This window comes from Petaurus breviceps, unplaced genomic scaffold, assembly GCF_028583685.1.
Source record: "Petaurus breviceps papuanus isolate PSGF00001 unplaced genomic scaffold, PetGlider_PUasm1.0 129, whole genome shotgun sequence".
Taxonomy (NCBI): Eukaryota; Metazoa; Chordata; class Mammalia; order Diprotodontia; family Petauridae; genus Petaurus; species Petaurus breviceps.
In genome coordinates, this window is record NW_027185665.1 from 3,087,256 (window position 1) to 3,112,061 (window position 24,806).

The window sequence follows — 24,806 nt, forward strand, 5'->3', positions numbered from 1 at the left end:
AAGGTGGTGAGGACCCGAGCTAGGGGTGGTGACCAGGTAAACAGAGACAGAAGGTGGTGAGGACCTGAGCTAGGGTGGTGACCAGGTAAACAGAGACAGAAGTAGTGGTCAGAGATGTGGTGGGGGATAGAATCAACGAGGGATGGCACGTGATTAGATAGGAAGGGGAGAAAATGAGAAGGCAAAATCAAGGATAACTCCAAGGTTTCGAGCCTGGTGACTAGAAGGATCTGGGCGCCCTTGACAAAAACAGAGAAGTTAAAAGAAGGGATGCGCTTAAGGGGAAAGATAAGTTCAGTTTTGGCACAAGAGACGCTTCTGGAATTTCTAGGTGGAGCTCTCCAACAGATAGCTGAGGGTGCAGGTACTGAGCTCAAGAGAGAGATGGAGCTAGAGATGTAAATGTGGGGGTCATCTGCTGTGAGATGATAGTTGAATGCATGGGAATACAAGAGTAAAGAAGAGGAGATGGTCCAGGACAGAGACTTTCACTGTATGCCCACAAAGGAAATAGGACAAGAATGATGATCCTGCAGAGGAAAAGTATGAAGTCATCTAGCTCCCCCAAAGCAACTTATTTTTTGAAGAGCCTAAAAGTTCTTCCCTATGTTTATGTGAAATATGCTAACCTATAAAGTCTACCCATTGTTCTACCCATAGGTAGATTAGTCACACAAAGTATTGTCGACACTATAAGCATATTAAATGAACATAGAAGAAATTTGTTAGATCTATGGAAAGAGGAGGAGTTCATGGCCAAATAAGTATTGAGAGGTTCACAGAAAGTAAAATGGACATTTCTGATTACATAAAATTCAAAAGTTTTTGCACAAACAAAAACAATGCAACTAAAATTAGAAAAACAGAAAATTTGTGTGTGTGTGTGTGCACGTGCATGTAGGGGGGGACTTGCTTTAAGTTTGCCTGATATAAGATTGCTTTAAGTTTGAATTAAGATTCTTATTTCTAAGATATTTGGGGAATGAACCCAAATTTATAAAAATAAGAATCGTTCCTCGTTTGATAAATGGTCAAAGGATATGGACAATTTTCAGAGGAAGATATTCAAGCTATCAATAGCCATATGAAAAAATTCTCTAAATCAGTAATAATTGGAGAAATGCAAAATCAGACACATCTAACATTAAACCATACATGAATCAGAATGGCTAAGTTGACAAAAAATGAGAAAAATTTTCTGGAGGGGCTCTGGGAAAATAGGTAATTTAATATATTGTTGATGAAGTTGTGGCCTGGTCCAACTAATTCTGGAAAGCAATTTGGAACTATGAACAAAAAGCCATTAAGCTTAAGTACCCTTTAGAGATTGAACAAAGAAGATAACCCGTATGTTGAAAAATATTTAGAGCAGGATTTTTTTGGTGGTAGTAATAAATTAGAAACAGAGGGGATACTCATCGATTGGGAAATGACTGAAGGAAGTAATTGTAATTGAGTATCATTGAATATTATTGTGCTGTAAGAAATTATGAAGGAATGGTTTCAAAAAAAATTGGAATGCTTATAGGAACTAATACAAAGTGGGAACTCTGATCAACACAATGATTAACCACAGTTCCAAAGGACTCATGATGAAAACATGGTATCCACCTCCAGAGAGAGAAGTGATGGACTCAGAGTAGAGCTCAACATGTATTTTCTTTCTTTTTTGGACATCTGTGGGTGTGGGGAGAGGCAGAAAGGATGAGAGGATTTGGAATTGAAAGTTAAATTAAATTTTGAAAAAAGAAATTAGCTGAGCTGGTCCTGGGACAACAGAAATACTGTGTCCTGCAGCCCATCCTTGTACCCTTTCCAGCTTGGTAGCACAGGCCAGGGCTTGGGCATTTGAGCCTCAGTTACTTTCTCTACAGAGTTATTATGAGGTTCAGATGAAATTCTGTGAAGTGCTTTGGAAACTGTAAAGTAGTGTGTCAACTTTTCTTAGTCTTAGTAATCATACTGACCAAATAATACATTTGATGGGGGTTGAAAGAGAGTAAAAGTGACGAGGCCTGTGACAGGCAAAATTTCTGTAGCATATTCAATGATTGTGAAACATGTCTTCTGCTTCTCAGGAGAGCTCTAGTAAACCAGAAATGCAAATGGAAGTACTTTTTTTCCAGAAATAGCCAAATATTTGAAGTCCTTTTGCCCATCTCTGCTGCCGTGCCAAAGGTAGAGGCTGGGGTAAGAAGAGAAACGTTATTTGGAAGTGACAGCAATATTTTTTCCCCAAAAAGAACATAAGTGAAAAATAAGACTCCTATTAAGTTTTATTACCTTGGAAGTACTGGAATTAGAACTGCATGCTTACAGACCCTCTGTTTCTTTAGGATAGAACTAATACTGTGGGTTATTGAAAGATAAGTGGATTAAGCCACAGTCTCTGTGGAAACCTCATTTCTAATGAGATGGTCTTGGTATATTAGATTTGACAGCTCCTGGCACAATGTTAGGTTGTAGGTTAGCCACAGGCATGATTGGAGATGGCTGTTTGGCTCCTGAGGACCAGCAGGAGATCTAGTTAACATCCTTCCACTGCTGTGAGGTTCTCATGTTTTGAGTGTTAAACCTGACTGGCACACTCTGCTCTGGGCAGTGGTTCAAGGCTTGTTCTTAGTAACCATGGAATTTTTAATGTACATATGTTCCATCAGTGTGATAAGAGTATGACACACCATATAACCATTGATTTCACGGGATTACATTTTCTCTGTCCCTGCCTCTTTATCCCCAGAGCATGGGAACCTTTAAAAAAATTATGATTAACTAATTCATCAACAACCTCTATTTTGGCACCTTTCTAAAAGTGAATAAATAAGGAAGGAAGGAACAAAATTAGGTGCTTAAAAGGAAGATTCTCAAATAAACAATTCCAGGCCTCAGCTTTCCCTTCTGTAAAGTGGCAATGTTAATGACATATCTATCTTCTTCAGAGGATCAACTGAGATAGGATGTGAAAGTGCTTTTAAGCTGCCAAAAACTAGACAAATATAAGCTTTAAGGTTTACCACACACACACACACACACATACACACAGAGACCCCTTGTGAAACCACTAAATTAAATAGTAGCCAATTGCACAACCAATCCTCAAACTGAGATATACACAGCTAATATAAAACTCATAGCAGAAGAAAGTTGTGAACCCTTGACATCTGACTCCAAGCCCAAGAGCTCTTTCTGAATTTCTGGGTCAGTGGGAGTGTGAGAAGCCCATGAGAAGCCCACAGAAGGACTTATTGACCTAATTTTATTTTGTCTTGGTATGAGGGGTAAAAAAACATAATGTTTATTTCTCTTTCTCTTTCATTAGAATAATGAAGATATTTTCTTTGTGGTCTTGAATAAAGGAAGTGGCTCAGGTCTGGGATTCAGCGTGGCAGGTGGAGTAGATCTGGAGCAGAAATCAATTACTGTAAGTGATGGCCTCAGATTTCCCCCAGAAAAACTGCCTGCCAGTCATCTAAAATTTGGATCAATTGCTCACTTCTCAGGCCTCATTTCATGTCAATGTACCTAGGGCTATTCTGAGACAAGGCACAACTATCGGAAACCTACGCACAAAGGCACAAACCTACATGACAAAGGGTCATGCCTTAGCTCTCAGTTGCCAGTGTCTTCTTTCTTTCATCCTTGAAGATAATGTACTTTTAAATGCTATCAGTTTTTCTGTGCAAACCCTTTGATCCAGCAACATCACTACTAGGTCTTTCTCCCAAAGAGATCAAAGAAAAAGTTAAAGGATCCATATGTACAAAAATATAACAGCTCTCTTTGTAATGGCAAAGAATTGGAAATGAGGGGATGCCCATTAACTAGGAAATGGCTGAACAAGTTGTAGTATATGATTGTGATGGACTACAGTTGTGCTATAAGACATGGTAAAGAGTGATGGTTTCAGAAAAACATGTGAAGACCTATATGAACCAATGCAAAATGAAGTGAGTAGAGGCAGGAGATCATTGTACACAATAATGTAATGATGATCAACTGTGAAAGACTTTGTTACTCTGATCAAGACAATGATCTAAGACAATTCCAAAGATCACATGATGAAAAATGCTGTCCACCTCCAGAGAGAAAACTGATGGAACTCTTCAGTGTAAATTGAACCAGTTTTCTCAGTTTCTTTATTTTTCTTGCTTTTTTTGGTGATATGGCTACTTGATATTGTATTGCTTGCCTTCTTGGTGGGGAAGAAAAGGAAAGAATTTGGAACTCAAAAAAAATCTTTAAATTATATAGTTTTTTTTTTTAAACTATACCAGTTTTTTTTCCCAGCAGCTTATAAAATGAGAAATTGGAGCCTGCACTATTGAGGAGACTCTCTTTATTGATCCACAAACTTTAAGGGCCTAAGAGGTAGCAGACACTGTGCAGGGAGCCAATGCTAGAAATCATGAAACAATCTGTACTTGTAATGAGCTTGCATGCTGGCTAGTGAGACAATGGCACTTACAAGTTATGAAAAGAGCAAGCACAAATACCAATTCCAAGAAGGGAAATTCAAGGTAGTTTGGGGAGTAAGGGAGGATACTAGTATTTGAAAGGGTCAGGAAAAGCTTAATGCAAAAGGATATGTCCAAGCTGCATCTTAAAGAAAGAAAGGGATTCTGGGAGGTAGAAGTGAGGAGAAAGTGTATTCAGGTATGCGGGACCACCAGGGAAATGTACAGAGATGGGAAATGGAGTGAGAGGAACAAAGAGGCACTAGAGTGTGCTAGGCGTAGAGAAAAGGAATTAAATATAAGAGATGCTTTAGAAATGAAGAAAAAATGAAATTGGCAACTGATGGGATATGTGACTGAATAGACTGAGGACCGAAAAGAGAATAACATCAAGATTCTGAGCCTAGAAGAGTAGTGGGGCCTTCAACAGAAAGGGGCCATTTAGGAGAATTTGAGATGTCTCTGGGACATCCAGTTTGAGGTAGTCAATAGGCAATTACTGATGAAAGACTGAAGTATGGGGAGAAAATAGAACTGAGTGTGTAGATCTGAGAAGCATCAACATTAAGATGATAAGTAAACTCATGGCAAGTGATAAGATTGGAGTCAGGAGAAAAAAGAGAAAATAAGAGGCCTAAGAAAGAGCCCTAAGAACATGAACTGTTGGGGGACATGATCTGGATTATAAACCAGCAAAGAAGGCTGAGGAGAGGTTAGCGAGGCAAGAGGATTACCTAAAGAGAATAGTGTCACAAAAAAACCCAAAGAGGAAAGAGTATTGAAGAAGGGATGGTGGTCCAAAGTATGAAAGGGAGCAGATAGGTCAAGAAAGATGAAGACTAGAAAAAAATTTTTTAAAAACATTAAATTTGACAATTAAGGGGTCATTGGTCAGCTTGAAGAGTGATGATTCTGTCATGTAATGAAGCCAGAACCAGACTTCAAAGGGTTGATGAGGTAGTGATAGGAGAAAAATGGAAACAACAAGTATAGAGAGATTTTCCTAGGACTTTGGCTGAGAAAGGGAGGAGAGATATAGGACTATAGCTGAAGGGAATGATAGAGTCTAGTGAAGGATTGAGTTTCTTTACTGTTTGAAGGTTGGGAGAGACTTGGCCCTGTTTGAAGGCACTGAGGAAGGAGCCAGTGCATACATTTTGAATATTTGAAGAGGGGGAGATGATTAAAGAAGCAATATGTTTGAGAAAACAGGAGGGAATGGGATTAGGGAAGAAAGAGGCGTGTGTGTGTGTGTGTGTGTGTGTGTGTGTGTGTCTGTGAGCCTGTCTGTGTGTCTGTGTCTGGGTGTGTTAGAGTGGAGGCAGAGTGACTTGGTCAAATTTTGAGATGAAGAGAAGGGGAGAAGTAAGTCATCAGGTAACTTGGATAACCTCATTTAAGAAAACATTGACATTAATGTACTCTTCATTAACTGAAAATTTAATGATTAGCTTAATACTAGGTCTCAGTAGGTATCAATGGAGTTGACCATATTGTTTGCAGAGCTCCTTATAATACTTTATTTATCAGTGCCCTCTGCCCTGGAAACACTGGAGCTAATAATTGCTGTCACTTCCCCTTGCTGGGTCATGAGTTTTTATTTTGCACTTTTGAGACTTTTTGTTTATGTAGAAAAAGCCTTGCAGGAATTTTGTTCATCTTTTAAAATTTTTTTTAATCAAATGCTTTATTAACTTCTAGTATACATCATTCATTTCCACAAGATTTTGAGTTACAAATCTTCTTCCCATTTTTCCCCTCCCCACCACTCTGAAATAGCGATCCCACTCAATATACCCTCCTCCAATCTGCTCTTGCCCATATGTTTTCTGATACCCCTCCCACTTTCCAGTAGGGCACTGTAGATCTCTATGCCCCCGTGCTTTTTTAAAATTTTTAAACATTTGATTTTAAAGCTTTGAATTTCAGATTCATTCTCTTTCTCCCTTGTCACCCACACTTACTGGGAAGATAAGCAATTCAATATAGGTTGTACATGTGTAGCTATGCAAAACATTTCCATAGTGGATATATTGTGAAAGACTGATTATATTTCCCTCCCTCCTATCCCACCTCCCACTTGTTCTATTTTCTACTTTGATCCTGTCCATTTTCAAAAGTTGGTGCTTCCAACTTCCCTGCCCCCAACCTGCCTTCCCTTTCATCATCCCCCTTCTTATCCCCTTCCCCCCTACTCTCCTGTAGGGTGATAACCTATTTAGTGTATATGTCATTCCCTTCCTAAGCCAAATTCAATGAGAATAAGATTGACCCATTCCCTTTTGCTTTCCGGTTTTCCCCCTCCAATGTAACCATTTTCCCTTACCTCTTCTAAATGGGATAGTATACTCCATTCTGTCTCTCCCCATCTCCTCTCATTATATTCATCTCTCACCTCTTAATTTCACCTTTTAAGTATCATCCCTTCCCATTAAATTGGTCCTATGCCCTCTATCTATGTATAACTGTACACATATATACACACATTCACATATGTATTTCATACACCCATATACCCTCCTATATAGACTTGTATATGTATGTATGTATGTGTGTGTATATATATGTGTATATATATACACACACACATTTCTATTCCCTTCAACTATTCTCATACTGAGAAAAGTTACATAAGTTACAACTATTGTTTTCCTATGTAGGAATGTAAATAGTTCAACTTTGATAAGTTGCTTATGATTTCTTTTCCCTGTTTACCTTCTCATGCTTCTCTTGCTTCTTGTATCTGAATGTGAAATTTTCTATTTAACTCCGGTTTTTTCATCAAGAATGCTTGAAATTCCTCTATTCTACTGAATGGCCACATTTTCCCCTGAAACATGATAGTTTTGCTGGGTAGGTGATTCTTGGTTTTAATCCCAGCTCCTTTGGCCTCAGGAATATCATATTCCGAGCCCTTCAGTCCCTCAGTGTAGAAGCTGCTAGATCCTGTGTTATCCTGATTGTGTTTCCACAATATTCAAATTATTTCTTCCTGGATGCTTGTAATATTCTCTCCTTGATCTGGGAATTTCAGAACCTGGCTATAATATTCCTAGTTTTCTTTTTGCGATCTTTTTTAGGAGGTGATTGGTGGATTCTTTCAACCTTTAAAACATCAGGGCAGTTTTCCTTGAGAATTTCTTGGAGGATGATTTCTAGGTTCTTTCTTGGATCATGGCTTTCAGGTAGTCCAATAATTTTTAAATTATCTCTCCTGGATCTATATTCCAGGTCAGTAGTTTTCCCAATGAGATATTTCACATTGCCTTCTATTTTTTCATTTGTTTAGATCTGTTTAATAGTATCTTGATTTCTCATAAAGTCTCTAGCTTCCATTTGCTCCAATCTAATTCTGAAGGAATGATTCTCTTCAGTGAGCTTTTGAGATTCTTTTTCCATATGGCAAATTCAGGTTTTTAAGGCATTCTTCTCCTCATTGCCTTTTTGAGCCTCTATTGCCATTTGAGTTAGTCTGTTTTTTAAGGTTTATTTTCTTCAGTCAGGTTGTTGACTCTCATTTCATAATTTTCTTGCATCATTCTCATTTCTCTTCCCAATTTTTCCTCCCCTTCTCTTATTTGGTTTTCAAAATCCTTCTTAAGGTCCTCTATGGCCTGTAACCAGCTCATATTTTTCGTGGAAGCTCTTGGTGCAGGAGTTCTGACTTCACTGTCTTCCTCCTCTTCCATGCTTTGGTCCTCTTTGTCCCCAAAATAGGAGTGTAAAGTTGGGTTGCTCTGCTTGGTTTGCTTCCTTTGCCTGCTCATGTTGCCACTCAATTACTTGACTTTTGGGCTTTTTGCCACAGTAGGACTCTCTTCCATCATACATGGGAACTTTGTCCCAAACACTGGGGTTTTCTCAGCTACCAAAGGTATTAGTTAGGTACCCTCTCTGAAGCCTCCACATGCTCTGGCAAGCTGGTCACATACCCCATGACCTCCATCCTAGACCACAATCCAGATCCAAGCATGTTAAAGCAAGTGCGATTACCCCTCAGACTGGTCACTTGGTCCCACTACAACCTGCAGTCCAGGAGCTGAAGCTGCCACGTGACGGGGACAAAGGCTGACAGCACTCCCAACTACTGGATCCCAAAGTCCATACTGCACTGACCTCTCATTTTATCCTTAGCATCTATGTGTTGATAATTCTGGAAACCGCTACAGCTGCTGGTGAGCTGAAGTACCTCCAGCCAGCAGCTGGTCAGGCCACCCTGGGGCGAAGACCTCCAGCTTGTACGTGGTTGGGTTTGGCTCCCAGAGCACTGTGCTGGCTGTTCCCTGCCAGCCTTCCAGGCTGTCCTCATCAGGAAGTTAACTTCACTGTGTCATTTTGTGGGTTCTGTAGCTCCAAAGTTTGTTCAGAGTCACCTTTTATATGAATTGGAGGGGGTGGGAGCCGGAGGTGCTCAGAGGTCCTGTTTCTACTCCACCATCTTGACTCCATTGTTCATCTTTTCTTAGACTATTTGTTCGCTTTTAAAGAAGTAGAGGAGAAGCACTATGAAGGGAAAGAGAAGAAAATGCTTAACTTTTCTTTCTCTGGGGCTCTGTAATGTAGCATGAAAAAACATTCCTACAAGACTTGCCCTCTGTATGTCCTTGAGCAAGTCACTTCTCAGGCCTCAGTTCCTCCTGGATAAAATTAAGGAATTGGATTCAATTGGCTCCAAGGTCCTTTCTGGCTTTAAATCTGTGATTCTATGATTTAGAGTATGGGGTATGTGAGTTCAAATCTTGCTGTTGCCATTTCATCATTATATTTGAAAGTATAAGCAAGCCACTTTACCTCTCTGAGTTTTAGACTGTAAAATAAGAATAATAATCCTTGCAGTACCTCCTCTGAAGGGTCATTATAAGGATCAGATGAGATAACATATATAATGACCTTTGCAAACTAAAAACTGTTATATAATTAATAATAATAATGATGATAACTAGCATTTATATAAGAATTAACATTATCTCATTTCAACTTCACAACAATCCTGCAAAATAGGTGCTATTATTATCCCCATTTTGCAGATGAGGAAAACAGAAGTTAAGTGACTTGCCCAGGATCCTACAACAACTAGTTGAGTATCTGAGGCTTCATTTGAAGGTCAGGTCTTCCTAAATCTGGGGTCAGGGATCTATCTACCTAGTTGCTTATGAACTATTATTGCTTCATATTAGTAAAACTGAGCAGAGGCATAGATCCTTAGAAGAGCCAAAGGACTTATGTGAATTTGGTCCCAGGTTTTTTACTGACATGTAGATTCTGGGGTAGGATAATGAGGTACATTCTAAATAGAATTATTGCCTTACTTTATTTTGGTGAAGCAACCCAAACTTTTTGCCAAAAAAATAATGACTTTTTAAGAATGATTTAGAAGGCCTTTGAGATCATTAGGGAAAAAATGTAGTGTATGTATTAAAGTTAGCAAGATTAATTAGTTCTGTTCCTATAATCAATCAATATTTCCTAAGTGAATAGTATGTTCTAGGCCTTCAACTGGGAACTGGGGACACAAAGTAAAAAATGAAATTCTCTGTCCTCAAGGAGCTTACATTTCATTAGTGGAAAAAATATGTACCTACATAAGTATAACCAAAGTCAATATAAGATATTTGGGAGTGAGGCACTAGCAGCACAAGAAAGGTCTTATGTAGGAAGTGGTATTTGGGCACATATATTTCTTTTTTTCCCATTCATTTATTTTCAGTTTTTGCCACTTATTTCCACCAGATTTTGAGTTAAAAATTTTTCTTCTCGTCTTTCCCCTACCCCCACCTCAAAGTAGCAAGCCTACTGAACCCTTCCCCCAATCTGTTCTCTCTTTTATCCTCCCCCATCTTCTACCTAACTTTCTGGTAGGGCAAGATGGATTTCTATACCCCAAGCACATATATTTCTTTTAAGTCTGCTAACCATATGATTCAGAAAATGTGGTCTTTGATTATTTAAAATTAACATCAAGCTATTATGTTGCCCATCAAAAAATATTAACACATTTGCTTTCACTTTCCTTTCCCTTCATTTGTACAGGTTCACAGAGTATTTTCTCAGGGAGTTGCTTCTCAGGAAGGGAGCATCCACCGAGGAGACCTCCTTTTATCAATTAATGGCACCTCATTGGCTGGGTCTGTCCATGGAGATGTTTTGAATGCCCTCCACCAAGCGAGGATGCACAAAGATTCCATTATTGTCATCAAGCAAGTAAGAGACAAGGGGAGGGGCTCTGCTAGACAAGAAGGCACTCCTGCAAGTGGGAAGGTGACTATGTCCAAAAAGGATGACATCCTGGAGCTTGGAACAGGTGAGATATATCAGGCTTTAGAATCAGAGGGATTTGGGAAACTGGGAAATGGGGGCCACAGGAACCACAAGCTAAAGCACAAGCTTCATGGTCAGAAGACTTGACCAAGTTATAATTTGTTCTGGGTTTCTGTGTGTGTGTGTTCCTTGAAAACTAATGTTATAACTAGAAATGATTTTCAATGCTCCAGAGATCTGAATGATTCTTCAAACTTACTTAAATCTGTTTAGAAACAGGTGCTTTTATTTTCATATCTTTTAAAAGTCCTAACTATAGCAGGGTGACAGATTTGATCCAAGATGCTGAAATTTAAAGGATCCTAACATCATTTTTATTCCTTCAACAGGTAGAATTTAGCACCTAGTTGGGGTGGTGGGGAACCTCAAACTAACTAGGTCAGGGTGGTAACCTGTGGCAGGTTCCCTGACTCTTGAGCTAGTTAGTCTGAGCAATTAGTTAAAATAGGAATCTAAAAAAATGCATTCTTCCCACCATCATAACCCTCAAGCTGCACACTAGGTGAGCTCCTCCTTACCTCCCCCTATCCTTTTTCTTCTTATCGGTGGCATCCCCAGAAACAAATACCCTCAGGTCCCTATCCAGTGGCGCTAGTCTCTGGAGGCCTCTGTCTATCCTCAGGTGTCTATACCTCAAGATATAACGTCTCCCTCAATCAAATGACAGGGATAGGGATAAGTGACTGGACATGTGATCTCATTGATATAAGGAACTCCCAGGCAAGGAAGCTCCTAACAATCTATGTCTTTACTTACTCTGTAACTTATGGCTGCATAAAGTCTTAAGGAGTTATTATTCTTAAAGAGTTACTTAGTACACTGCCATAAACTGAATTCAACTTAAGAAACTGATTTGAAGGTGCCTTTCCTGCAGCTTGAGCCCCACTCCTTTTATGGTACTTGTCCCCTGCACTAGAATCACTAAGGATCTTATGTAAACCCAGGAAGAGACTCAGGAAACCTTTGGGGAAACAAAGGAGGAATCCAATTCTTGGAGGCTTAGAGAAAATGTTGTGTTTTGATTTTTCTCCTTTCTGTCCACTGCTATTTCAGAAAACAAAAGAGAGGGGAGCAGAAGGGGAACACATTTTAGTTCAAAATTTTTTTTAGTTTTTTTTTTTAATTTGAACTTGAATTTGAAAAAAAATTTAGTTCAAAAATCTTGAGAGTGTTAATGCAGGAAAGGAAAAAGTGATTTTGGAGTCAGAGGTCCCCAGTTGGAATACCTGCTCTGCAACTTACTGCCTTTATGACCCTAGACAAATCATTTATCTTTTGGGGGCCTCAGTTACTTTTTCTGTAAGATGAAGGGTTAGACTAGATGACCCCCATGCTCTCTCCTCACTATAAACCTTTTGACCTCAGCCTGAATGTCACCAATCTGATGACAAATTTGCTCATTTTTTTTAATGGAGTGGACAAGTTAAACTGCCAGATTTTCTACTATGTAACCCAAATAAGGTCTCTAAGATTCTCACCTTAAGAGGTTTATAGAGGGCTTAGTGTTGAGAGCAAAAAGGAGTATATATACAAGATTCCACAGGATTAAGACAACTGTTAACTTCTTCACTCTATACATCTTAAATTTGGCCTTGAGCTTTGGGAAATGATGGTCTTAGCCTCTTGAACAGATGAGAAAGGACATTTAAGCTGCCATGAGTTCCCTTGTCATGTCTTTACCTACCTGTTTTGAAATGAACAAATTCAACAGATCTAGAGAAACAGGTCAGTTTCCCAACCTATACCTTCCTAGACTTTCCTTGCAACTCTGTTTATTTAGACAGGTGTATGCTCCCTTGTGATCTCCCTTGTGATCAGGGGCCTTTCTGAGATCCTACTCTGACCTTTCCTCTCACCTCTCTGGGACTCAGGTGTTTTTCATCCATAAAATGGGTATGATAACAGGGACAGGGACAGGAACTGTTGTTTTTAATGGCATCTGGAACCCCAGAGGAATCCTACCTCCTTACCTGTAAAAATCAGTATCTGCTTTGCAACAAATAGGCTTAGAGAATCATCTAAAGCTCTGAAGAATTAAATAATGTGCCTGGAGTCACATAACAAACAGGTGTCACAGTCTCCCTGACTGTGAGCCCAGCTCTCTAGTCACTAGACCTCGATGTCTCCATGGGAATAATACTGAATCTCTATCTTTGATCCTATGACCTGCAGGCTTAACTGAGATAGGATGTGTAAAGTGTTTTTTACAGACTTTAGGGCACTGATCAAATATCAATGGTTATGATTATTGTTAGCTAATAATCATAATTATTACAACTATTACTACTACTACTAATATCATTTATATAGTATTTTAAAGTTTGCAAAGTGCTTTTATCTCATTTCATCTTCAGAACAACCCTGGGAGATAGATGCTATTATGACCTGTTTTACAGATGAGGAAACTGGGGTTCTGAGAGGGGAAGGGACTTCTCCAGAGTCACAGAAGAGCTAGCAAGTGTCTAAGGCAGTATTTAAACCTAGACCTTCTTGACTCCAACTCCAGCATTCTATTCACCCCCACTTTGCTCCTGCTGCCTTTGGGAAATTTGCCTAAATAGTGTGGCATCATAGTAGCATTCATTCCCAGATAGCTTTGTGTGGAGGTTACCAAATCCTACTGTTCCTTCTCTCTAAAAATACTCTTAGAAACTACCAGACAATAATAACGTGCTATCTTCTTTCTGGTCAGAGGTAATGCTAGAGACCCCAGAGGTTAATAGTAATTCTTAACTGTATATGACACTTCTTGTTTCTGGGATCTCGGCATGGCTATGAGAAGAATGAACATGCACTCTAATACCATATTTCTGGCTTTTGCTGCAGCCGGCAGACTTACAGATCTCAATGGTACAATGTCTGTTGAGTTACTGAAGACCTCTGCTGGACTAGGCTTCAGTCTTGATGGAGGAAAAGCATCTGTGGCTGGAGATCGACCCTTGTTAATAAAAAGAATCTTTAAAGGTACTGTACCTGGGAAACCCATAAAACTTAATTGATGTACAATTTGGTTTCTTCATGTAAAGCTCTAAAAATGTCCATATCAAGTGGCAAGACCTCAGGCATTTTCTCAGGCATGTAAAATTTCTTAATAGTAACAGTCATTAACTGTGAAAAATTCTATGTTCTTTAAGACTCTCTATCTGGATACTGAATGTTCCTTGGCCTTATTTCAACTAAAGTTAGAAATGCTAGACTGAGAAAAGGGAAGGTGCTTTTTAAAGGAGCCTAACTTCCAGTTCTAGCCTTAGAATGTACAAAATGTCTACGGTATTCTTGAAAAGCACTGCTGTATATTGGCAAAGTTTCATATCAGCTTCCTGAAGGAGCCTTTTATATCCACATGCTATAGAGTGCAAAAAACCGTCAGAAAGGATTCAGTTCAAATCCAAACTTAGTTATACTAGCTGGGTGAAGCTAAAGAAGTCACTTATCCTATGCCTTAGCTTCCTCATCCATCAAAATAATAGCATCAACTTCCCACAGTCACTGGGGGGTAAAAACTTTAAATATTTGAAAACCAAAGGCTAGTTATTAGTATTATTACATTAATATTACAAGATCATAAACCAACTGGAAATTGGGGACCCTATGGGAATTATGTTAACTCTAGTAACTGAAGAAATAACTAATTCACCAGATGTGAGTTTTCCAATCCTGTCCCCAACATTTAGCACCCTTGTGATCATTTCCATATCTCTTTTTGATTTTTTTATTCTACATCATTCCTTTCCACAAGATTTTGAGTTACAAATTTTCTCCCCATTTTTCACCTACCTACCACCCCAAAACATATATCCCACTGAATATCCCCTCCCCCAATCTGCTCTTTCCCATGTCTTCCCCCATCCCCCCTCTGACTTTTCAGTAGGGTACTATGGATCTCTATTCCCCAGGGCCTGTATATCTTATTTCCCAGTTACATGTAAAATAATAATGATAATAATATTTTTTTTAACATTTGATTTTAAAACTTTGAATTCCAGATTCTTTCCCTTCCTCCCTCATCACCCACCCTTACTGGGAAAATAAGCAATTCAATATAGGTTCTACATGTGTACATGTAGTTCCCATAGTGGATATGTTATGAAAGACTAACTATATTTCCCTCCATCCTATCCCACCCTGCACTTGTTCTGTTCTCTACTTTGATCCTGTCCCTTTTCAAAAGTGGATGCTTCCAACTTCCCTCCCCCCCAACCTGCCCTCCCTTCCACCATCCCCCCTCTCATCCCCTTCCTCCCTACTCTCCTGTAGGGTGAAATACCCTATTTAGTGTACATGTCATTCCCTCCCTAAGCCAAATTCAATGGGAATAAGGTTGACTCATTCCCTTTTGCCTTCCTGTTCTTCCTCTCCATTGTAACTGTTTTCCCTTGCCTCTTCTATATGAGATAATTTACCCCATTCTGTGTTTCCCCATCTCCTCTCATTATATTCCATTCTCACCTCATAATTTCACCTTTTGAGTATCATCCCTTCCTATCCTTTTTCCATCTGGCAAATTCAACTTTTTAAGGCATTCTTCTCCCCAATAAAATGCTGTCATTGTACTGGTACATAGGCTTCCCCCATGAAATATGAATTCAACTGATCACATAAAGTAGCTCCCTTAGATTGTAGTTTTTTGTGTTTGAGAAAACAATTTTTGGCCTCAAGAATTAAATACTGCCCTTGGCATCAGTGAAATGCCCTTAGGTGTTTTTTTTATAAGAAGTTCTATTTTTATCACAAAGATTTTCAGTCTTATAATATGAATTTTTTTCTTCTTCAGATCAGGATATATTTCTTCTCATCTCACCCATATTTTTTGATGCTCAAATGTCAGTTAAAATTCCAGTTTGTGGTCATATTTTAGAAATTTCATATGCAATCTTCAAATTATTTTCTATTGATCATCGTGGTTTCTGGAGAAAAACCTGTAATCCTCTGATATTTCCTATTCCTATCTGACCTCATTTTCCTATGAAGGGGAGCTTGTACATCCAGAATGTATTTCTTTGTACTTTACAGAACTTAACTGCTTTAAGCACATTTTCTGGTCTTTTTGCTTATTTTGTTCTCTTAATGAACACTGAGTAAAAGCAGATTATCTCTTATTCAGGTTAAATCTGAACTCATTTTCATTTGTATTCAAGTTCATAAATTCTGTATCAGGAGTAAGGAAGAAATACATTCCTCTACGAGGGTGAGAGATTAGCTACACAGCTTCCAAAGTCACTGAGGGACATCTGCTTTCTAATTCTTCTGTCTCCTTACTCTGCATTCACTGTTTGTTCCTACTCACAGGTGGTGCTGCAGAACAAGCCGGGACAATTGAAGCTGGTGATGAAATTCTTGCCATTAGTGGAAAATCACTGACAGGGCTCATGCATTATGATGCCTGGAACATTATTAAGTCTGTCCCAGAGGGTCCTGTTCAGTTACTAATTAGGAAGCACAGAACAGCAGTATAAAGCACACTGTGGTTTGTTGCATTAGCCACAAAGGACTCTCCAATTCCCCCTTCTCCTTCATTTTGCATCAAAGTGACTTGTGACCATAGAGTGGAATCTTTAAGCAGCCAAGAGTCACATTGCCGTGGACCAGAGATGATTGAATTTAATAAATCCCACTGCTTATTGACTAATGTGAATGCTTAAGTCTGTGGACTTAGATAAAGGAATTTAGAAACTCTTATATTCCAAAGAACCATGTTGAGTCTCCTATCTACAAGGTTGATATGCTGATTTTCTGTGCATTTTTCAGGCATTTCTGAACATCTACATTCAAGTTTAAGAGAAACTTTGGTGTCTTCCCAAGCTCTGACTTCTCATCCAGGAAGAGAGGATAGCTGCCAGAGTGGTGGTGGGATCAGATTTTCAGTGAAGTCAAGTGATTATTTCAATACCACATAGCATGGAGAGAATAAGTGTGAGCCCAGAATAGAGTTTTTGCCCTTTTATACTCATTGGAGTCAATGGGTATCAGTATCCTTCAAGTGAATGGCCATCAAAATAAGTAGACAACAATTCCTTGCTTCCTCTTGTACTCGTTAGCTGAATGCAGAGCCAGTTTTGCAAACTTGAAATATGAGATACTTTTTAAAAAAATTTTTTTTGGAAGACATGGTGGTAGTTGAGTCTTACACAATAATGAATGTGGGCTTACATAGCAGCTTGTAATGATAGAATTGGGCGCATGGTCCTTTCTGAGACTCTCAACTCCTTACACTTTGGAAGTAGAAGAAAAAAGTTTCTTTAGTAGGTAGATTTCTGTCCTTTGAAAGCCTAGGGATTGACACTAGCATGGCACTGGAAAGAGCCCCTGGCTTAGCTCTCTCTTGGGCTCTGAGGGAAATGTATGACTGTTTTGGACTTGGAAATAGAAAGAAAACTCTGTCTTATGTATTCAAGGCTTTTGCATGACATGTATTTCAGATAAGCCCTCTAGGTGCCACCTTTCTTTAAATGAACACTAATGATGTTGTCCCACTAAAACCGTTAGTTTGTGTTTTTCCACAAGTTGGTCATTCATAGGGAGCCTATAGCAGATAATGTGTTAGGGGCATGTAAAAAGTGACAGTGAAAATATTTTGCAAAGTATTGAAGTAGAAGTGGATAGGTAGGTGCAAATGGAACCCAATCTATTTCAATTTTATGTGTCTGGCTAAATTTATACCGTACCTGTTGTATGATGTTGTACATTTATACTTTATTTATATAAAAATGCCTTGTATATTATATTATTAAAATGTGAGTGCAATGATAGTATATAGACTGTACATTTTTTAAAGACTTGCTTTTTCTCTAGGTTATGTAAATCTGCATCTCTGTAAACATGGGTTTTTAAAGTAATTTTCAAAAAATAAACACTCTTTTAGACTTGTTTCTTTCAGCAATTTCTGTGTCAAATAGAAGCATCCTCTTTCTAGAAAAGTCAAGTATTGATTAAGGACAAACACCTTGCATAGTGTTTCAAAAATGTTTACTAACATTAATACATCATTTATTATAAACACTATTTGATCAACAATCAAGATAAACCTGGAGCCAATTTTCAACTAAAATCCCAAGTAGGAATATTTTAAAATACTTTTTAGCTTAAAGTGATAAGGAGAATTTAAGAAAAAAATGAGACTAAGTTGAATATTCATTGCTCATATTGACTAATATTAGAAATTACAATGTAATACACATAGAGAATTTCACACAACTCTTTGAAGAAAGAACAAAACATACTGTTCTTCCTTTTTTGCAGAGGGGGAAACTGAGCCTCAGAGCAGCAGAAGTGCTTTGTATAAGCTCACACTACAAAATCTAACCAATTCATAAACGATTCATTTGCTAGATCTCATTATGAATCCTTGTGATTGTTAGGCAGGCTAATCTTCCCAAACAATCTCCCCTGTTCCTCACTGACTACTTTGGTATTGCATATTCCATTATCGTTAACATATTCTGTGCCATCTTGAAGGCTATTATGCTTTTAAGTCCTTTATTAAGATATTGAGAGGTAATAACTATCCTAATCAGGTATTCTCTTTTCTGGGATGGATGTGATGACTGAGAACAAGGAAACAGACAAAAGATAGGGCAAAGGGGGACGTGAATATGACATGTGAAACCTTTCCAGGATGTGGCCACTTTCAGCCCATTACTCTCCCTCTATCACTAAATTCCCTTTCCTTTTTTCCAAGCCTACATTATCCTCACTCTTCTTGTTTCCATTATCTATTAACTTCCAGGAAATTCAACTTATTTTGTGACTCTATTATTTGGTTCAATTTTTTTCTGTCATCAACATTATCCCCATGTTATAATCATTGGGGGCTTAAATACTTATGTGATAGCCCCTTCAATAATTTTATCATACAATTCTTCAGCATCCTCAACTCTGAGGACTTCCTCTTCCACACCAGTCTGGCCACACACTCACACTGCCACATCCTAGACTTTACCAGCTTTCAATCTCAATCATTTCTAAGGTGCAAACCTGTGAAATGTCACTCCACCAGATATTGCTATTCTCCCCTCTTTTCTCTCACATCAGATCTACTCTTTGACCTATCCCTGACCTCCTAATCCATCCCTTCTAGGTTTCACCTCCTTCCACACCAAGGTCTGTCTTAGTCGTTTGCCACTTTCTTTTTTCACTCAACATTCCCATAATACCCCTTTATTACATGACTTTCTTTTGTCCTCAACTAGTAAATTCTCACCCCTGGACAACTTCCACAATCAGTTTTCTGTCCTCCCACTGTAGAACTGCCCAGTGTCACAGTAGAAATTCACAAGAAAATTAAGCTAATTTCATCTAATACAAATTCATACAATTTTAGCTGGGCCCTTCAAACATTCCACTCTACACTTAGCAACTTATCTAAACAATCATAGAAACCTGAGGACTGGGAAAAGATTTTATGGGCCTTCTAGTCCAACTCACACAGGAAGAGAATTTCCATTATACCATACCCAGAAGGTGGCCACCTAGCCTCAGCCCCGTGAACTCTAGGGAAGGAAAATCCACCACTTCCTATAGCTCCCTTCTACCTTGGACAGCTCCCCTTGCTAGGAAGGATTCTTTTCTCACCTTGAACCTAAACTGACCTCTTTGCCTCTTCTTCCTATTTCTTATAGTTCTCTGGGGGTGAACCAGACTGAATCTAATCCTGTCAGGTACTTGGTGGGGAAAGGGAAGGAAATAAGCATGCATACAGTGTCTACCACATGTCTGACACTCTGTTAATTACCTTTTTTTTTTAATAAAGATCTCATTTGGTCTTCATAACAACTCTAATATGTGTTAATAATTCCCCAGTTTTATAGTTTGGAAACAGAGGCAAGCAAAGATTAAAGTCAAGATGTTAAGGTTAACAGAGGTTGCTTAGAGTCACGCAGATAGTAAGTGCCTGACGTTGAATTTGAATCCAGGTTTTCTGTCTCCAGACCCAGTGCTCTAACCACTGAACCACCAGCTGCCTCACAGCTATTGTGTCATTCTAGCCCCTTTCCTTTTCCCAGGTAAATGTGATCCCTCTATCTTCCAGTCTCAACTCTGAGAAAGACGTGTCAACAGTCCTCCCCTGAGCATTCTGGCTTCTGCTTTTACCACTCTACTGAAACTGCCTTTTCACATGACCAGACAACACATTCAATGAATCTCCATCCCTTCTTCCAAATAATAGAATTTTTAAAACCAGCTTTTGACACCACTAACCACCCTTTCATTCTTCCCTCTTTCCTTCCTCTGCCCTAGGCATTATCTCCTTTTGGTTCTCCCCCTGCCTCTCTCACTGGTCTTGCTCTGATTCTACATCTCTAACTGGTCTGGTGCATTATTTCTCCAGAGTCTAATCTTGAAGCTCCTCTCTATTCAACTCAATTCAAAGAAAATCTTTATTAACCACCTATTATATGCCAGCCACTTTAGTGCTAGGGATGCCATAAAAAAAAAAAAAAAACAGTCCCTGCCTTCATCCCAAGGATGTAGCTACTGCTTCTGCGCACTTTCCAATCTATGGCTTCAATATGACCTTTGTTCTGAGCATCTCTAACTAGTGTGGTACATATTTCCCAAGAATCTAATCTTGGCTCTCATCTCCATTCCACTCAATTCAAAGAAAATACTTATTAACCACTATTACCCGCTATATATTTTAGTAAGTGCGGGGGATGCCATAAAAATTTTTTTAATCCCTATCCTCACTGAAAGATTTAGCTACCACCTCTATGCAACTCTATAAATCTATATCTAGAGTTCTGACCTTTGTTCTGACCACCACAGATATTTCCACTAGCACCACTCAATACATCCACTCCACAACTTAATACATTCAAAATTGCTGTCTTTTCCCTTAAAACTATTATTCTCCATGAATGTAGAACATGGGAAGACTAATATGAAGTAATGTGGAAGGGAATAATCAAAAGGAGGGAAACAATCTTTATAGCAACTATAATAGAAACGTAAAAAACCCCACAAAATTGAAACTAAATGCTATATGCAGTTATTCTTAGAAAGATGTGCCAAGCATGCCGGCAGAGGGTATTAATTTACCTTGGTTCTTCCCCACCTCAAGCCCTCCAGGTTCCCCTTAGGGAAGTGAGTGGTACAGGAAAACAGCTTTCTAGGCATCTCCTAGGCCCTATTGCTGCGTAAATATAATGAACAAGTTTAGGGTAGAAAAAGATTGAGAAAGTAAACCTCTCTCCTTTCATTACAGAGTAGGAGGATTATGGATAAAAGATTTTGCATATGCTGTCAGAAGAAATAGTTGGATTGGTTGGTTTTGCTGAACCTTTTCCCCCTTTTTTTCATTTTTACAGGGGATGACTTTCAGGACAGGTGAGGGAAAGGTGCATATATGGAAAAGAATAATTTAAAAACAAGGTATCAATAAAATTTGTTTTAAAAGGTCTTAAAATGCTCACTCTTTCTTCTGACTTTAATGTCTAAAGTCCCATGATTTATCCAGTTCCTTATGTTTATAGTATTGGGGGCTATCACTGACCTCTCACACTCACCCTTTACTTCTCATTACTCAGTAAGTGCTGTTGATTCCCTCTCTGCAATATCTCAAGCTTCTTCCTCCTCTTCTCTATTCCCACTGCCTAGCACCAACCTCCACTGCTACATCCCTGCAGAAATGCAGTAATCCCCCTAAAGATTTTACTGCTTTTGATTTCTCCTCCTTCCCATGAGTCTTTCATGAGAAAATAACCTTTCTCATCTGGAAAGTCAACTCCTCACTCAGAAATCCTCAGTGGACTTCTGAATAAAGGCAATACTCGGCAATCAAACTTCTCCCCTAGATGGCACTAAGCAATTTTCCAATCCATACACACTTCCTCCTGCAAGACCTATGTACCTGCAGCCAATTTGTTCTATTCCTTGGTCTCAGTCAGGCATATCTTTTCTTTCTCCTCTCCATTCTGAGGTTGTTCAGAACCTACAAACCATTTCTTCATTGATTTTGCCCTCTGATACAATATGTAAAACTCAACTCAAATGTCACTTGCTCCAGGAAGCCTTCTCTATGTTCTTTCTACCACACCACGTGACTAGCCTTCTAATACCATGCTGCCTCCATTAGGCAAACCCTCAGAAGGTCAATGTGATTAAACATCTTTATCAGAAAAAACTTCAAGCTATTATGTGAACTGACACAAAGTGAGGCAAGTAAAACTAGAAAAACAGAACATAATGGCAATGACTAACAATATAAATGGAAAGAACAGCAAAAATAAATGGAAACTGAACAAGACTACAATCATAATGAACAAACTTGCTCCCAAGAAAAGCATCTCTCCCTCCCTTGTTTGCAGAGGTGGGACACTATGGGTGTGGAGCACTACATATACTGGGTTAATTTTGCAGAACTGTTTATTTTTCCTCATTTTAAAATCTTTTTCTGCTATAAAATATGGCTCTGGGAACAGGAGCTCAGTGAGAAGTTTTTGAAAAAACAGAAGACAATAATAAAAATACTTAGCAAGGAAAAAAGTATTTCGAATTAACATAACTCCCTCTATCTAGTACATGGGGGGGTAGGGAAACTAGGGTGTGGCTAGGTAGGATATAGATAGAGGCATGGGCCTGGAGTCCAGAACACTCATATTCTTGAGTTTCTATTGAGCCCTTAGATACTTATTATCTGTGTGCCCCTGGGCAAGTCACCTAACCCTATGTGCCTCAGTTTCTTCATCTGTTAAATGATCTGGAGAATGAAATGTCAAACCGCTGCGGTGTCTTTGCCCAGAAAATGCCATAAAGTCACAAAAAATCAGACATGATTGAACAACAATTAAAATGGGGAGCTAGGATTGTGGAATTGTACATATAGTTTCAGATAAGATGGGTAAATTGATTACTTTTTCAGAATTGCTTGGTCAACACTAGCAGAAAGGCTTTAGAAAACCTGAGAGGAGTGGTTTTAATAGCTACTGATTGAATAAAGCTGAAACCTGAGAATAATTTACACAATGATTCAATGTCATAAAGGAAAACAAAGGTGAAAGACTTAAGAAGTATGTCAGTTACAACCCCACAGACAGATGGAGCATGCTTCCCACCTCCTAGAAAAGCTGGGGAAACAGAGGTACAAAAGGAGACCTACATTTTCAGTCAGGTCAATTTTGAGTGTATGCTCTCATTAAGTATACTTATTTGTAGCAAGGGAGGCATTTTTTTTTTTTTACTTAGTAAGGAAGAGGTGGAGAGGGAGGGAGAATACTAGTGATTGCAATGCAAAAGGAAAAGAAATTTTTAAAAGGCATCAATGAAATGTTTGAAAACTACACAGATCAGAAGGAATCTTAGAAGGGGATATGTATAAGCAGGACAGTGTTGGAATTGAAATTTTTTTTGAAGGAATTTCATAATGCTACATCCTTCTCTGATCTCTCCCATGGAAATGAGGTACCCCCCCCCCAAATTCCTGTAACACCTTGACCTTTTACTTCCAGGACAGGTGTTCTTGAGTGTTGCTGTTTTTAATGTGATGGACCCTTGAGCTGTCCGGGGAATCCTTTGGATTTTTAATTGTATAAAATTAAATACAAAGGATTATAAAAGACACCAATTATGCTGAAATATAGTTTTCCATTTTTTTAAGTTCTGAGAAAACAAATTTTTTAAAAGTTCACATAGCCCAGGTAAAGAATTCCTGCTTGATAATGGCAATCACATGCCACATTCTTTTATGATTATTATAATACACCTGCCTCCTACAGGACTATAAACTCCCTAACGTTATTCGAATTTATAATCCCCCACAGGGCTTAATAAAGCGTCTTCAAATATTAATATTAATGAATTCAATACAACATTTTGTGAAAAAACAAATTTTTCAAATATGCAAAAGGAAAGAAAAGATTCAAAGGAATCTCAGGGCAATTTTTGTTAATATTTGATGTACGTTTTAAATAAACTGTTAACAGTTCATGGTTTCCACATATAATCTTTTTCCTTTATATGTTGAAATGTTTTTGCCTATTAATGATTAAGTTGATTATTTCAAAAAGAACATTTAAAAACTCATTTTATGGATCAGACAGCTAGGGTTAATGGTAAGAGCACTGATCTCAGAATCATGAAGACCCAAGTTCCAATCCTCGTGTGTAAAATAGGATAATATTAGCACCTTCCTCCCAGATTTGTTATGACAATCTTCATGTGTAAAATGGGATATTAGCGCCTTCCTCCCAGATTGACAATCCTCATGTGTAAAATGGGATTATATTAGCACCTTCCTTCCAGATTTATTATGACAATCGGATGAGACAGCTGGGTCAAATGCTTTGCTTCCCAAACCTTCAAGTGCAACATAAATGCTACTTTTACATATTTATAAAATAACAATAATAGGTGGCCAATGAACATCTGTCAAATGAATGAACCAATGCATTTGAGTGGGAGGGCTCTCAGGCAAAACAGGCTTGCCTGTCCCAAACCTTAAGTGGAAGGAGCCCAGCCTTAAGCCCGTAAATCAGAGTTGCTCGAGAACCATTCTTCATCCCTTCCTCCCCATCACCCAGGTCAGTATCCAGCACTCACCGAATCACGCCAGCAGCCCATGGAGCTCAAAATCAGAGGGACGGGAGGAAGGGTCCCTCGGGGCCACGTGCCCCCCTGCCGGGCTCTCCTTCGGGCGGCTGAACTCCGTCCGTCAGAGGCATCTCTTCTCCCTTGGCAGCTGCTCCACCTTCCCGGCTAGGGACTGGGGACTCTTGCCCAGCCCAGCCCACGGGCTGCGAGTCTCTAAGCGAATGCACTGAGTCCTATGCCTCCCATCCCAGTCTGCAGCGAGAAGACCAGAGTCTGGGCTCTTCAGGACCAGTTCCGAGCTGGCTGAGACCCTGGAAGAAAGGCGGCTCTTTGCAGAAGGAGAAAATGCGTTTGCTCCTTCTCAGCTGCAGCCCTTTTCAGGGAAACCTGAATTTGGCAGGTGCCCTGGTTTGTGTTTGATTGTAGCGTGTGTGTTTTGTGTGTGTGTATACTTGGTGACCTAGCCCTAGAGAGTGTGACAGTGTGGCTGGGTGTGTGATAGTGTGT

At 39.0% G+C, this 24,806-nt stretch overlaps 1 protein-coding gene and 2 long non-coding RNA genes across 7 annotated transcripts in view; 2 read left to right on the forward strand and 1 right to left on the reverse strand.

Annotated features, from left to right (window-relative positions):
- LOC138172796 (PDZ domain-containing protein 2-like) overlaps window positions 1–17,650 on the forward strand; it is a 494,585-nt gene extending 476,935 nt beyond the window's left edge. For 2 of the 5 annotated variants that reach the window (XM_069102680.1, XM_069102671.1), the window contains exons 23-26: window positions 3,320–3,421; window positions 10,485–10,755; window positions 13,599–13,736; window positions 16,062–16,656. In XM_069102680.1, coding sequence (XP_068958781.1) covers window positions 3,320–3,421; window positions 10,485–10,755; window positions 13,599–13,736; window positions 16,062–16,228 — 678 coding nt within the window. In that variant the 3' untranslated portion in view covers window positions 16,229–16,656. Of the gene's footprint in view, window positions 1–3,319; window positions 3,422–10,484; window positions 10,756–13,598; window positions 13,737–16,061 lie in introns of all 5 variants that reach the window. The other 3 variants (XM_069102704.1, XM_069102697.1, XM_069102689.1) reach the window with 2 other exon arrangements.
- The window catches only part of LOC138172841 (uncharacterized), a 578,919-nt gene that overhangs the window by 508,221 nt on the left and 45,892 nt on the right, over window positions 1–24,806 (forward strand). The window lies entirely within an intron of this gene.
- Window positions 8,614–24,806, reverse strand: part of LOC138172848 (uncharacterized) — a 17,587-nt gene continuing 1,394 nt past the window's right edge. Inside the window, exons 2-3 of the long non-coding RNA XR_011171258.1 lie at window positions 24,309–24,610; window positions 8,614–8,957 (exon numbers count right to left, since the gene is read on the reverse strand). This is a non-coding gene — a long non-coding RNA (uncharacterized lncRNA). The remainder of the gene's footprint in view (window positions 8,958–24,308; window positions 24,611–24,806) is intronic.